At 37.6% G+C, this 15238-nt stretch overlaps 1 protein-coding gene across 2 annotated transcripts; it reads right to left on the bottom strand.

Moving 5' to 3' along the window:
- Positions 1 to 756: 756 nt before the first annotated feature.
- Positions 757 to 10458, bottom strand: LOC102706355 (probable sodium/metabolite cotransporter BASS4, chloroplastic). Of its 2 annotated transcripts, XM_006647275.2 has the most exons (14): positions 10247 to 10458; positions 10056 to 10152; positions 9483 to 9590; positions 9341 to 9408; positions 8988 to 9066; positions 8803 to 8861; positions 8626 to 8694; positions 7955 to 8068; positions 7384 to 7405; positions 7227 to 7294; positions 3571 to 3656; positions 2065 to 2194; positions 1196 to 1297; positions 757 to 1113 (listed from the first exon to the last, which is right to left on the bottom strand). In XM_006647275.2, the coding sequence occupies exons 1-14, from the start codon at positions 10427 to 10429 to the stop codon at positions 1045 to 1047; spliced, it is 1254 nt and encodes a 417-aa protein (XP_006647338.2). In that variant the 5' UTR covers positions 10430 to 10458; the 3' UTR covers positions 757 to 1044. The 2 variants fall into 2 exon arrangements, with proteins under 2 accessions (XP_006647338.2, XP_040377086.1); XM_040521152.1 differs by lacking the exon at positions 2065 to 2194.
- Between the last annotated feature and the right edge of the window lie 4780 nt (positions 10459 to 15238).

The raw sequence follows: 15238 nt of genomic DNA, 5'->3' as shown, positions 1-15238 counted from the left end.
TATCTCTGTCTTCAGACTGAAACGGAATGTGCATGTACACGGAGTACACTGCAGCAAGCTTTCCTGCAGTGAGGCGCCCATGCGGCGGACCACGGCGCGTGCTTGGAACCTTGCTTGCCTATCCGGCGAGGGCAGTGGACTGGTGGTAGATCAGGACGAGTAAAGCCGGGCGTGGTGTGGCGGCAGCGACAGTCCGCGCTTGAGCTCGGTTGCTCACTGTGTCAACTCACGGGAGAAACGATTTATGATGACCACCTGATGGGCTCTTGAGAATTAATAGAATCGTTGAAATATACGCTATTGATGGACTAAGAAGAAGTTGGGCCATGGGGGTCTTCCCGTACGAAGTGTCCTTGTGTGCCACGATACCAAAGCGAAGCAGAAAGACGAAGGCTCCGTTCGGCAATTGCGTTGTTAACCGACGCAAAAAATACGATACGTAATTAATTAATTATTAACTATAAAAAATTGAAAAAATAAATTAATCTATATTTTTAAAACAACTTTTTTATAGAAAATTTTAAAAAAATAAACCGTTTAGCAGTTCGAAAAAACGAGAGAATCTATTGTTGGTAAGAAGGGGATAACGAGCAGGGCCGAAGATGGGCGATGAACAAAAATTAGGTGAACAGAACCAGTCCGCATTTTTTTTAAATAATAGGGAAAGATATGATAAGAAACTATACCCTAAAATGTAGAAAAGGATAATGGGCTGAAAAGCTTGATGAGAAAATACGTTATGTTCATGTTTGCAACAAAAAATATCGATTGATGAGAGCCGTTCAGCCAATTACATTTTAACGCTCTAAAAAGCATTGATTAAAGAAGAGTAGAATTTACATAATAAAAACACTGAAGAATAAAAAATGGAATATGTTTGATCCATAACAAAAAGTGCTTCATTGAAGCAATTCAGAAAACTTTCCTGCACAAAATAATACTGTTTCCTAACAAACCATCAAATATGTTGTAAACTCAGGGGCGTGGTTGCCATCTTTTGTGCTATGAAGGTTACTCCTTTTGGTTTACCCATCAATGTTGAATTTATTTTGCATTAGAAAATTGTTGATCTCTTTGGCGCCACCAATTTACTATGATAGAGTCGATAATAATCTGCAAAAAGGATTTATCCATTAAAAAGCATTTCCTCGATAGAAAGCGGGAGACAGCAAAACTACGTCAGAAACAAGTGTACCTGGTTAATGTGCGCAGCAACACATGGGATGACCAGTAGCGCAGATTCTCCGAGAGCACCTCCAAGCTGGTCAACAACGGCAACCAACACTGGCAATGTTTTCTATAGGAGCATCAAGAAAGAAGTCAATAACTCAAGACCTAAACGATACATAATTCAATGTCATGAAGACAAACTTGTGAGGAGACTGCATGTAGATGGTTGAACATGAAAATTGATAGTTGCATCAGTATTCTTGATTTGGTGATGCACATCATGTCAAAATCTTACCATTACACTGATTATGCATCCACCATCGCAAATAAGCAGACAATGTGCATGCATTGAGAAAAAAATAAAAAGATAGCATGTAGCCTTCCCTTATCTTCAGGGTTGACAGGATAGAGAGAGAACATAGGGAGAGGGAGAATGAGTGCAAAGTGAAGGCAGAGTTTATTTTGAAGAATAAAGTTCATAACGGGCTAACATTCCATCCCCAATCAGCACCATTTGTGCGTTCCTTTAAGATGGTACGATTTGACCATGAATGTGCTGAAACAAAATGAGTGACTAAAATAACCAGTTATCATATCTATCACCAAGATGCACCTACCTTGTAAATTGTCTTTCCCCCTCATACTGCTTCTCAGATTCAAACAGAGTATGGAATTGTATATTCACTCAATGCAAAATATGAAACTTAGGACAATCACTCGTCGTGCACTCATAGGTCAGGCAAGCCAACCATTAAAAAGAATGAAATCACATCTCTGGGATGCCCACTATTGTAGCCAGCATTGGTAGTTTTCTAAATCCTAAATTCCTAATCCCCAGCAAGAGGCAAATCATACCAAAAGGATGATTTTCTGCCAATCAGAATAAAGACTAACCTGACTGGCCACTAAAATGACAGCTCGAGCATACTCATTCCTTGCAAAGACTGACTCTCCTCTTTGTTCAAGAGATGACAAGATTTGCAATGCTGCAGCATTAAAAGCAAACAGAGCAATGTGCAAAAGCCTGTTACAGCAAATATGCTTCTGTTAAATAATAATATACAGCAGAAGTATATTCTACAAAGAAAAAGGATACCACCAATATAAAAAATTAGTCTACTTAAGTGTGTCTGGATCATAACTCGTAACCAAGCCTAATTCTTACAAATGATTCGCATTAGTAGCCATTTGGCACAACAAAAATAATCTCATGCTAAATCCAAAATGGTACTGTTAGAAACAAAACAGATGTAGTAGTGTCACTATTTTTATCTGGCACTCACAACACCAGCATATGACTAAAATCATCATATATGTTAAAATGCTACAAAACAACTTTCCTATGCTTGGATCTAAGGGTGGATACATGGAAAATAGATGCAATTATAACTAAAATCTAAGTATCTGTGTATCAAACTGAATGCCAAAATTAGAAGGTAGTAAGAATTGCTGATACCCGAGAAAAAGTAGTACTCCCTCCCTTCGGTTCCATAATACTTGTTATTTGAACAAGATTAAGGTCGAACTTTTAGAACTTAGACTTGCAATGTACTTCAATAAAATTATATATTTGTTGGTATTTCTAATACATTATAATAGAAATAGTGGTAAAAGTTATATTTTTGAGACCGTGTCATTGTCCAAAACGATAAGTAGTATCGAACTGGAGGGAGTAGCAATCTATCGTTACCTACATTAATTGAGCACTTTGAGCAAGCCCTCACATCAACCAGAAAGATTTGACCATTGATTAGATGGATCAGATAATCATGAGTGTTATTCCTATTTATAATTTGTGTTAAATAAATCACGCAATTGTAAATATCATGGACTCTTCATTTTTTGCTTACAGGTATAAATAAATCAAGAATTGATATCAATTATAAACTACCAATTATTAATTCCGAATTTTAGAAATATTGAAACAAAAAACATCTAATGGTATATCCTCCAAAGTTCAAATTACGTAGAAATCTATGTTGTTTAATTTTAAATTTCAGAATTATTAAATTATATATCAGGATGGATTAAGATGTTTGTATTTCATTTAATTCTAAAATTCAAAATCAACAATTAACCAGTAGTAATTAGCATTCACTAAATATAATGTATCATCATAATTGACATAACATTAAAATTTTAATATTTATATATTACTAATTCCAATAGCCCGTGCAAGTAATGGGTTGGTAACTAGTAATACTAATATGTTATTAAGAAAAAATAATGTCAAGCATAAAATTCACTTAGTAAATGACATAATATAAGAAAAACACGAGGTTTTCTATAGAGGTGAAACAAGATCACTTTAAGCTAAAAATTCTTGTTTTTAAATTATTTATATAGAGGCTTACTTTCCATATAAAGACTTAATATGACAAGATCAGATAACAAACTTACACTCCAACAGTGATGACAACAGCAAAGGCTTTTGGTTGAACAGATAAGAGCAGTGATCTTGATCTGCTTACTTGTATCCATGGAACCTGTGAAACGAAGACTTTTCAAAATGTGTCCTCCAAACATTGTGTATAAATAAAATTGTATTACCTCCGTTTGACATTATAAGATGTTCTGGTTCATCCTAGATTTATATAGATGTTAATGAACTGAACACATACATAACACATATTCATTGATCCATTGATGAATCTAGGTAGAACCAAAACATCTTATAATATGAAACAGAGAGAGTAATAGATTCAACACTAACCAAAAAGGTAATGTAAGCTTAGGAGGACCACTGAAAAAATGCCTAGAATCCGTCATTTATGTTTAGTTGAAATGTTGTCTATTAAAGTCATTTTGCTATTTGAAAACTATTACATATCAAGTTTGAAATAAGATACAGTCTTTTCCAAATCAAACTAACGAACATATACCCCTTTTTTAAGCTGTAGAACATATTTGAGATTTAGTTCATCAATTGGCATGTCCCGATTTAGTGGATTGTTTTTCTTTTAGCTTGTATTTTCATCATTATTTCTCACTACCTTGAAGGCTTGAACTAACTATATGTCCCCTCTATTCGCATTGCTACGAATACAAAGAAATTTCCTTTGTCCATGCACCTCATTTCATATTTGAAATCATTTATACATAATCTGGCTGAGCATAATTTGTTCCTAGATAACCCATTAAATAAAGAATTCTACTGTTTATGGCATGCATAGTCGGATCCATGGGGTAGGCTTCATCAGGATTCAGGCTCTAGCCTACCTTCAATTTTTTGCAAAAAAAAAAAAAAAATCAAGTATATATGATATTTCCCATAGCAGCAGCTGGGTAAGAGAGGAAGAAGAACAGAACTGAAGAAAGGAGTCTGTGTCGCAGGAAGGAGAACAGGAGGCGAGCTAGTTGCTGGCATCTGAATCAGTATGCATTAAACGGCCCATTTGACCAATTTGGCCACAACCCACTTTTCCCATTATCTTTATTTTGTCAAATGCCTTAGGGTTTTGACTGTGTGGCCTGTGCAGAGTGTTTGGCGTTCTTGTTGGCTGGGTGTGGCGCAGCGGCAGTGTGTGATTGCAGCAGGGCATTGACTGGAGCGAGCAGCCGCACCCTGCGCAGGCACAACTGGGCAGGGCGGCATCGTGGCAGCGCTGCAGCCTGCAAGCACCGGCGGCCAGTGTGCAGCGTTGACTGTGTTGTGAGGCGCTAGAGGTCTGCATAGCTCCACTGCATCTTCTACTGTTCTTCATCCTGCTGCTGCTATTTACAGCTAAATGAGCTACTAATCTACTACTACCTCCATTTCACAATGTAAGACTTTCTAGCATCACTCAGATTCATATGAATGCCAATGAATCTAGACATATATATAAACAATATACATTGATTAATAGATGAATTTAAACATAGTTAAAACATCTTACACTACGAAACGAAGGAGTATTATTTATAGCCTCTAAAGACTATAACCTATTTACCCATTATGAGGATTCATCATTTATGTTTGGTAGTACTCGATTTACTGATAGATTTGTAATGGAGAAGAAAGGAACATTGCTTAATTACTATACAAGCCATTCAAATGACATGCCCCCAACTGATGAGAGCTCAAATAGACCAAAGAGGCATCGAACAGAGTTTGACCCCAATGAAATCTTTGCCGATCCAGCAAAACGAATACCTATAGATAATGATGATTCTCAAATTAGAGATGAAGTGATGAGGGCATATTAGTTGAATGGTCCAAATAGAGCACCTGGACATGTTTTTCCAAGGACATTAGATCATAAAATTTGGAGATCCTTTCAACAGAATTGGTTCAATAAATTTGATTGGTTGGAATATAGTGTGGAAAAGGATGCTGTATTTTGTTTCTATTGTTTTCTTTTCAAGAAATCAACACAAGCAAACCCATTTGGAAATGATGTATGTTCCAAACAAGGATTCACTCGTTGGAAAACAGCTATGGATAGTTTTAATAAACATGTTGGTGGTCCAAATAGTTTCCACAGCATTGCAAGGGGTGAATATGATTACTTCAAGAACCAACGAGTGAGTGTTAGGAAATTTCAGGTTTACTCTAAAGAGTCTGAAGTTTTATACAAAATGTGCTTGACTGCATCTTTAGATTGTGCAAGATATCTCATATCGCAAGGAGAAGCCTTTCATGGACATGATGAATCATCTAAGATCTACTTCCATAAATAAGGGCAATTTTAGAGAAATGTCGGAATGGTACAAAGCTAAGAAGGATTGAGTTAGAATTGATTCTCCCTGTTCCAACATCATCTGTTGAGCGTATATTTTCAGCAATGAACATTATCAAGACAGATTTGTGCTATAAGATATCATATGATTCACTTAATGATTTGACGGTATGCTACACTGAGTGAGACATATTCAACTATCAGCGATGGAGCGATTCCAAGACATGAAAAACCGCGAAGTATCCTTGCCTCGTGAACGAATTACAGCAACTTAATGGTATGTTGTTTCTCTTGGTTGGTATTTGTTTACTCATACCATTTATTCGACACTAATTATGATATTATATATGTGCAGATGACTGCTCAATTCATTCTTTGCTAAGACCTAAGAAAATTCACATTTTTCTGGCAACCCAAAGTACTTTTTGTTGTTTGCGTTTTTCTCATGCATTACATTTGACTTGCATAATGGTATGCAACTTATTCTAACTTTAACGACTTCGACTTAGACTTTTAATCCAGCCTACCCTCTAATTTTATCCTGGATGGGCCACTGGTGACATGCATCCCATTACATTTCTTTCAAGGGATGACATCAAAGGTTTCACTTGAAATTATTAGTTGGGGCATGGGTGCCAAAGCAGCCTCAATACCAGTTCCTTAACCTTGTCCCCAATCTTTCAATTATTAGTGGTGTGTTCACAATACATACTTGAAACAAGAAACCTTATTGAACCTTTTTGGTTTGATTTGAAGTAAGAAACACATGAAGCACCTTTTGTTACAACTCAACTTTTTTAAGAAAGGTCTATATACCATTCATAGCACCCTGAACTTTGAATATGTGTTTTACTAGCACCCTGATCTTAAAGATGGACATCTAGCCACCTGAACTTTGCAATACTATTCATATCACCCTGTAAAGTGGTTTTGAATGTTGGTTTTGAGTATATAGATTTTTAAATGAGCGGTTTTGGCAAAACTAAGACAACATATTGTATATTGCTTTTAAACAATCCTTGATCCTCAATTTATGCTCCATAGTGATGTCATATTAGTATCATATTGGCCCCTCAGTTGCCAGAGAGAGAAAAAGAGGATAGATAGAGAGAACAATGTGGACATCTTGGCAATGTCCAATATGTATACATGTACCAAAATCATCCAACATATAGTGAAATTAAATGAAACCACTGTGCAAAGCCACTTAGGGGGTTACATGGACAATATTATAAAGTTCAGGGAGTTGAATGTTTAGTTTCAGTGTTCTGGACTTTAGGGTGCTAGATGGACTTCTGTTCAAAGTTTAGGGGGTATATGGACATTTTCCAGATTTTTAAATACAATAAGTTCATGGAAAAACAATGTATTAAACATGTGTTTTTAGAGACATACTAGGCTGAGAAGAATAGCACTTGTAACTGAAAAGCCCTTCTTATTCCTATCAACAAATCCAGCAATACCTACATGGGGAAAGACATTAATAAAAATTATAAATTAACAAACCAGTAACTGAGTGTCAAATTTCTTCGAAAGGAAGTAGACTGCATACCTTTTGATGTTTCTCGAGCAACCTGACAATAAAAAAAACCATCATAAGTGTCTTCATTAAGCTTCCATCATTTCAGGCTTGCGCAGTGCAAAAAATGGATAGCTCTGAAGGATAATAATGAGAATGAAGTAGTTAACAAAGTTTGAACTGCAACTCTCTATAGATAAACATCTATAGGGAGTTACACTCGAAATTCAAAGTTGAATGGGAAATAATGATTACGCATTCAAATGGAGAGCAGTCTAGAACTATAGTTAAAATACTGGGAACTTACCTGTTATTCTCTTTCATGAAATATATGATAAAAGTAAATCTATTGTGTTTTTTTAGGAACCTCTACTGTAAATTCTACTATAATGGGTCATGGCAAATAGACCTTACTGAAACTAAACACGTAGATGTTCACTGAATAACCTTCTGTTTATAATGCATGGTAGTTGCATAAATACGGCACAGAATAAGACCTGCTTGTTTTATCAGGGAATTATAGTTAATAGAATCAAGGAAGCAAACAGGTCATAACTACGAAACCATATCAACTATGGTATGCAAGATATGAAAAGCAAGATACCTTCCCTAAAATAATGGGTATAAGAAGCGTTGTAACCAGACTTTTGAATAGCTGCTCTGTGGGCAAAGACACTCCAGCTCCAGCACCAATGTACTTTGCAAGAGAAAGAGGGACCTGGTTCCATGGTCATAAATAAATATGAACATACTTTACTAAGAAATGTTTTGAGCTTTTAAACAATGAAAAGAAGTCACCCTTGATTGTTGTCTAAAAAACAATTTGGATGCTTGTTATCTAGAAATAATTATGAATTGATTGCTACCAAATTGGAAGGTTCATTGCAACTTAGAAGCCTCAAAAATGATATATTTCATAGTCAATGCAGAATTTCGGGCTACAGTCCAGTTTGTGTTATAGATAATTGCAAAGTTATAGATAATCAAACAGAAAGATGATTTCTATTTTCATCTAAAATGAATGCTTGTATGTTTTTCCCTCCTGTAATCAGTTTGGTGCATGAGAAAAGTAATATATCTATACTTTTGATTTCAACTAAACAGCAATATATTACTTTCAAGTTTCACTGACTTGTCGAACAAAGTTTTGTTGTATTACAAAGAACTCAATAAAATTAAGCCCATAACTTAATCTTGTGTTTGTAAGTTTAGCTATACTAAATACTAGTATGTGGTTGAGACTTGAGAAACAAACTTGCAACAAAGTTTGCTTACAATCATGATGCCCAATAAGTTAGATATAGCCGTCATTGCAAGAGCAAGTGCAGTGTTACCACCAACAAGCTGCACAGTGGAGATAGAACATGATTAAACTCCAATACTAGCATAGCTATATGAGAAATATGCACATCATAAGATATTAATGAATAGAAATATAGGAGTAATTAGTACCTGAGTTAAGGTTACTCCACTTGATAATGTTGTTGGCATGCAACAAAACATAGCCAACCCTGTGAGATGCGTTGTAAATATCAAAGCAAACAAGCTATAAATATCATAAAGGCATAAATTACTACATTGCTATTAAAAAAAAAGAACATGAACAGGGCAATGGGCAACACAATGAGTCAACATACCAGTGATAAATTCATGAGGGAAGAACTTGATTTGCGTAATAAACTGAGCCAAAAAGGGTGTAAAGAGCAAAATTGAGGCCTGCAATGAGAATTGTACCATTAAATATCTAAGCAAATACATCAATGGTTAACAAAAACCTGAGAACTGGTGCTCTAACGAAAATCAGAGAAGGCAGCATGCAACCTCAGTTAAACAATTAAATGCTAGAAGTTAGATTGAATACTTTGTAGCATGAATATTGATATGCAATAATATCCTCGATGGATAGATCAAAATGAAGCAAAGTTCAACATAGTTATATTTACTTATCAGAATTGTACTAGATTATAAGCAATTAAACATTGGATCATACAAGTCCAAAAAGCCCTGCAGGCCAAGCTTCTACTGCTGCACCAAGCTCCTTGGTTCGCAGAGTCAGTCCTATAAAAGAGGACGTCATCATTAGTGTAGGAGGTCATAGCACCACAGACATATGAATCAGTTAAAAACCTAACCTGAGATAAGGAATATCCCAAAGGTGCTGTACTTTGACAGCGAATATTTGTGAGCAAGGCATCCGAGAGTAGGATCCACGAGGCCCAGAGCAACCCCAGTTATTAGAGCTTAACATAAGAAAGGCCAATCGTTAAGGGGGGTAGAAAAACTTTACTGCAAGTTCTGAATCAGAGGCATGCACACACTGTTACACTATCATCTCCACTGCAAATTGCAATGTAGAGCTTGAGACGTGTAGAGAAAACTTGCATCTAACTGGGTTCACACCAATCTGGAAGAAACAAAGATAGGCTTCACATCTAAACTTGTTGATTTTGGTAGTATTACTGTTGTTTAATGAAATGACAGGATCAAAAGTTTAAAGCACACACTGGATTTAATACTCCTAATACATTTCAATTTATGATGAGTATTTCAAGTTCAATTGTTTCAATGTTGGATTGTGGGATTTCGCAAATCACCTCAGCATGTAGGACAGCACTGAGCCCGCCGCACGCACAAATCCACACTACAAGCTCACCCAACAGCAGAAACAGTGCACGAGCTGACATCGCGTAGAAGCAGGAGCTCACCTAGCGGGAGGAAGTTGCTACGCGCGAAGCCGACCACCGCGGCTCCCAGCGACGAAGACGTCGCCGCCTCGGGGCGTTTGCCCCCATCAAATCCACCCTGCACAGCGAGGAAGCCACTCGCCCACTCTGTCAACAGCGAGGAAGGAAGCACGGGGCGGGGGGCAGTTCAGATTCGGGGGTTACCGCCTTACCGGCGAGGATCCTCCGGCGGCGGCGCGCAGTGGCCGCAGGCGGAGGTGCGTTGGCCCATGAAAGGAGGCGACGACGGTGGGCGGGCGCGGGTGGGGAACCCGTGTGCGGAGGCCGAAGGGAGCGGAGAGGACGGTCGGCCGGAGGAGGCAGAGGTGGTGCGTTACCATCGCCGGAGACAGCATTATATTTAGGTAGGCTTCTTCGGAGTCAATTTTCTTGCACATTAATGCTTGGGGGCAGACTGAGAGCTTGATATTTCTTTTGTTGGTGTCAGCTTCCTCTTAGTTGTCTCTGAAGCCAACGGTTGAGAGCATGATTCCCCTTGCTCCACCAACATAACGAGCCTCTTGAAAAATAAATAGAACAACATATTAGTTAAACTTTGTTATTAACTTCCTAGGCTCGTAAGTATTTATTGTCTCACCTCTGAATCATAGGACCAGAGCTTTGTTCAATGATCTTTTTAATACTACTTGGCCTACTTGAGGTAGATGGCTCTAGTTAGAGAGTAGGAGCCGACCTATGTTTGGTAGTATTCCACCATGTCTTCCTTTTTCTATAAGTCTTAAAACATGTATGTTATAATGGAAATATGTGCTAAATAATAAAAATATAATGCTGGACAGATTAGTAAAAGAAGTCATGCCTTCTCTTTTTGGTTCCGTTCAGCTTGCACTTGTAACTAGTTTCATTGTGTCCTAACTCACCACATCCTTTGCACTTCCCTCTCCTTCTAGTCGCTAGCCTCTCAGTCTCATCATTTGTGGTAGCGAGAGTCTTCTTTTTGCCACCACCATTTAAACAACCCTTAATCCTTAATTTTCTCTATCTTCCTGGGTCTCCCTTTGGAAGTGGTGCTGTAACTACTATGGGTACATCGACCTTAGGCCAATGTGAATTATCAGGGAATGGCTCAATAATTGAGTTATACGCATTCCAGAACACGCGTAAAGAGTAGTACTCATGTATATAGTCCTCCAAATGCACATCTTTAGCCTGCTGAGATGTAATAAGGGCTGGAGCGTGTTTGCAGGACTTGCTAGTGTGCTGCTACTCCTCACAGATGCAGTACAACTCTCCACTTTTCACCACATGCCTACAATTGCTGCTATTGTTGTCCCAACTCTTAGCAATGTCACTTGTAGCATCAACAACTGACAAGTGGTCTAACTCCCTAGTCCTTGCCTTTAACTGATGCAACACGACCGGTAGAATCCGCCCCGAGAACTTCTGTGCAATCCTCCGCCTTCTGTTCCACAATATCATAACTAGCTCTCTATATTTATCAGCAAGATCACAAATAGGCAAATCTTTGAAGTCTCTAATCCAGTTGTTGAAACATTCTGCCAAATTATTAGTGACATAGTCACATTTGATATCAGGGTTGAATGAACTTCTATACCACTTTGATCCATGATAAGTGTTGAGCCAAATACCCACTTCATGACATTTGAATCTAATAGTTTCCATGTGATGATCATGCACATCTTTCTTATATGATCTAGCATTGGGATACATTTGTAAAAAAACACTACCCCCATACTTCTTTATCAAATTCTACATTAAATGGTTGAAGCATTTCCTATGTTTAGTCCAAGGAAAAATGTATGCACAACATTTTCCAATCACTTACATGCATCAATACAAATTGCAAGGGGAGATACATTTCCTATGGCCTTATGCAGCTGACTCATAAACCATGTCCATTTATCTGTTGTCTCAGTATCTATGAAACCAAAAGCAAGAGGGTACATCTAGTTATGACCATCTATATTTGTCACAGACGCTAACTGAACATTCCATCTACCATTAAGTGCAGTTGAATAAATATTGATATAGTTTCTACAACCAGTAAAAAACCTAGCAATGCAAGGACTAAGGGTATAGAAAAATCTATTGAAGTGAACGTTGCCATCTACCCTCTTAGTATCAATCTCAATCACACTACTAGGAGACCTATTCAAAACTATAGGCCTCCACCTAAACAACCAAAAACTATCCTCCCATTTGTCGTGTAACTCAATCTGAGCTAGTTTTCCACCTCTTTGGACAGTGTCATAATTAATAGTGCATTTTTGTTTCTCATATAACTTAAGTTATAGTTCTTTAGGTCCCATACATGAATCCGTCCTAATCATATTCTTCCTTCATCCACTCGAAGTGCAAGTATGATCATCATTAAACTCTGACACCTGCACATAATTAGTGAAAAAACATACATCAACTACGAACATATCATACAAAATACAAGCAATTTAAAATTCAGTACCACAACTGTCGTTTGATCACTCTAGGTAGGCGCATATACATGACAGGGACAATCCTTTGCCCCTTTGCATCCTCCTATATATCATTTCTTACATGTAGCCTTCAGATCTAGTTCAGATTCTGCAATGATAGCAAATGCCTCATTGCCAACCTTTTTTTTTTTGAGGAACCTCACCGCCAACCTAAAATCTATCATGTTTGGATACACCGTGCCAAACCTCAAAGATGGTTTATTAGCATCATTAACCATGGTCATTTCTCTCAAAACATCATCAGTTACATCAATGGCTGCCTGATCCATATCACCATCCACATTTATGTCATGCCCAACATCTTCTTCGTTTGAAGCATCTTCAGTTCTAGCCTGCGCCGTCATGCTGGCTTGCTCGACAGCTTCATCCTCAACCCACAAACCCAATGCCTTATACAACTAATCCTCATCAATTATCTCTAACCTCTCTTCATCATCATGCCTTTCATTGATCTAAAGACTATCCCAGTCTATACTCAATGTCGCTTCTCTCTCGGGAAGAGAATAGCCCATACCAATTTTATTGACATATTCAATGCATGGTAAACTAAAATCAGGCTCCTCCCCGAGCCTGTAAAATTTCAAAACGTTCAAAGCACAAAGTCAAAACTTGTTGTTCCGAACTCGATGCACATTTTTAAACATCTATCGATTGCGCAAGGAAAAATCCATACTGTGAACAAATGGGCAGAAATTTTAAGGTGACACGGAGAGAAGATATATTACTACAGACAAGATATGATAGAGTTTGGGAGAGAACTGCAATTCTGTCCATGTATTTGGTTCCATTTCCTTTACTCTTAAATATTCCCTTTATTTTATATTATAAGATATTTTGACTCTACTTGGATTTATCTCTAGATCTATGAATATGTTATTTATATATGTCTTGGTTTGTACGGAGTTATTTATAAGAGACGATAGGAGAGAGAATGAGTTGTTTTGTATGGAGTCAGCAATACATCGACTCTTGACGCATAAAACAAGGAGACAACTAGGAACTCTGCTTCGTACATATGTTGTTGTAATCAGAGGCGCTGGCTAGATGGAATGCGATGAGGAATTAATTAGTCTATAATTATGAAGAGTCAGCTTGAGAAACTATCATTTATATGCGAAGTTTTTTCTACTGATGTGGCTTAAGATAGAGCCCATAATAGGCTCTACCATTGAACATGCTCTAAGAGACGAAGTTACTCTAACTTAACTTTCTCTTACTTAATGATTGACATATGTGTCCGATGGTTATAAAGTCCATGTGTCGACCTCTACGTAGCGGAGAAAGTAAGAGCAACTCCAACAGAGTTGTTGCATGGTTCTCCAAACCAAATTTTAGCAATTTTAATAAAAATTCAACCTCCGACGAACTTGCCAATTGGATGGCTTGGCCATTCGGTGGGCCAAACTGCTCCTCCAAATTTGCCTTACCAATCGTAGGCCCCAAGTATAGGCTCCACACATATTGTCTTTGTAAATGGAGATATTGTTGAGTGTATAGTTAATATGGAGATAAATCTTTTTGGCTACTGGACCAAATAGATAGATAGATATGAGATGATGTTGGAGAACCGGGTCGCCGACACCCTCTAGGACAGTTGGTGTATTAATAGTAGTTTCTATCCTCATTAAATAACTTATCACATAAGCAAAACGATAAAATGATAACATAATTAAAGAAGAAAGAGAGGAAAAAAAGTTAGAAATAGTTTTCTCACGAAGAAATCAAGTCTTCTCTTCACTCAATGCACCAACAAACCATGAATTTGTCAGCAGAGAGAAATCATCAATTTTTATAGGGCATGTGTCATGCTCAGTATGATAGAAGAATATAGAGTTAGGAGAAATAGAGAAAATAATTATTTCTTAAAAGACATCTACACTATCAAAATGATTTCTATAAATGATTTTCTTAGGCCATCTCCAATGGGTATCTATAAGCTATCTAAAGGATATACTATACAATTTTTTAATAGAAAAGAAATAAAAGTTATCTCATGATCAACAGATAGTCTCTTGCATATATTTTAATGTCAAGTGAGAATGAATTGTAAGGTTATTTATACTATGAGCTACTCCCTCCATATTTTTATGTATGATACTGTTGATTTTTAGGATTATGGTTGACCATTCCTCTTATTCAAAATTTATATCCAAATATACAAAATTATAATACATACTTAAAGTTCCTATAATAATAAATCATATTATAACAAAATAATTAATAATTTTTTTAATAAAACGGATGGTCAAACGTGGCCTTAAAAGTCAACGATATTATATAAAAAATATGAAGTGAGTATTTGCTAAGAGTTAGACCATTGATTTTCCATAAAAAAATTGTGCTTAAAGATGATATGTTATAGAAGGTGTGTAACAGTATCGGTTTCTTTTCTTGGACCGTGCATCCGACCGCTCCACCGCCCCCAACGTCTCTGATTTCCCACCGCCTCCCCCCACTTCTTCTCGCGTCCAACACCCCTAGATTCGCGGAGCCCGAGAGCGGCGCGCGTGCCAGCGTCTGCGGGTGCATGGGGGCGGGTGGCAGGCGACGTGTCGCCGCCAAGCGGAGGCAGCCAGCCCGGGATGGAACACCTGGAGCCCGACCCCGGCGACACCCAGGCAGGGCAACGGTAGCACCGAGCGACCCGGCCCGCCTATATATTTACCCCGGGGCCGGAGGACGCATCGAGAT

The sequence above is a fragment of the Oryza brachyantha genome, chromosome 2, assembly GCF_000231095.2.
Source record: "Oryza brachyantha chromosome 2, ObraRS2, whole genome shotgun sequence".
Taxonomy (NCBI): Eukaryota; Viridiplantae; Streptophyta; class Magnoliopsida; order Poales; family Poaceae; genus Oryza; species Oryza brachyantha.
Note: the sequence above shows the minus strand (reverse complement) of the source record. Positions and strands in the feature narration are given on the sequence as shown.

Excerpts from the sequence above, each read along its gene's own strand:
- LOC102706355 (XM_006647275.2), bottom strand. The coding sequence starts at position 10,429 with ATGCTGTCTCCGGCGATGGTAACGCACCACCTCTGCCTCCTCCGGCCG. Across the intron at positions 7,295-7,383 it reads TGCTCGAGAAACATCAAAAG|GTATTGCTGGATTTGTTGAT; the intron begins GTATGCAGTCTA and ends TTCCCCATGTAG. Across the intron at positions 1,114-1,195 it reads TTGCTGCGCACATTAACCAG|ATTATTATCGACTCTATCAT; the intron begins GTACACTTGTTT and ends TCCTTTTTGCAG.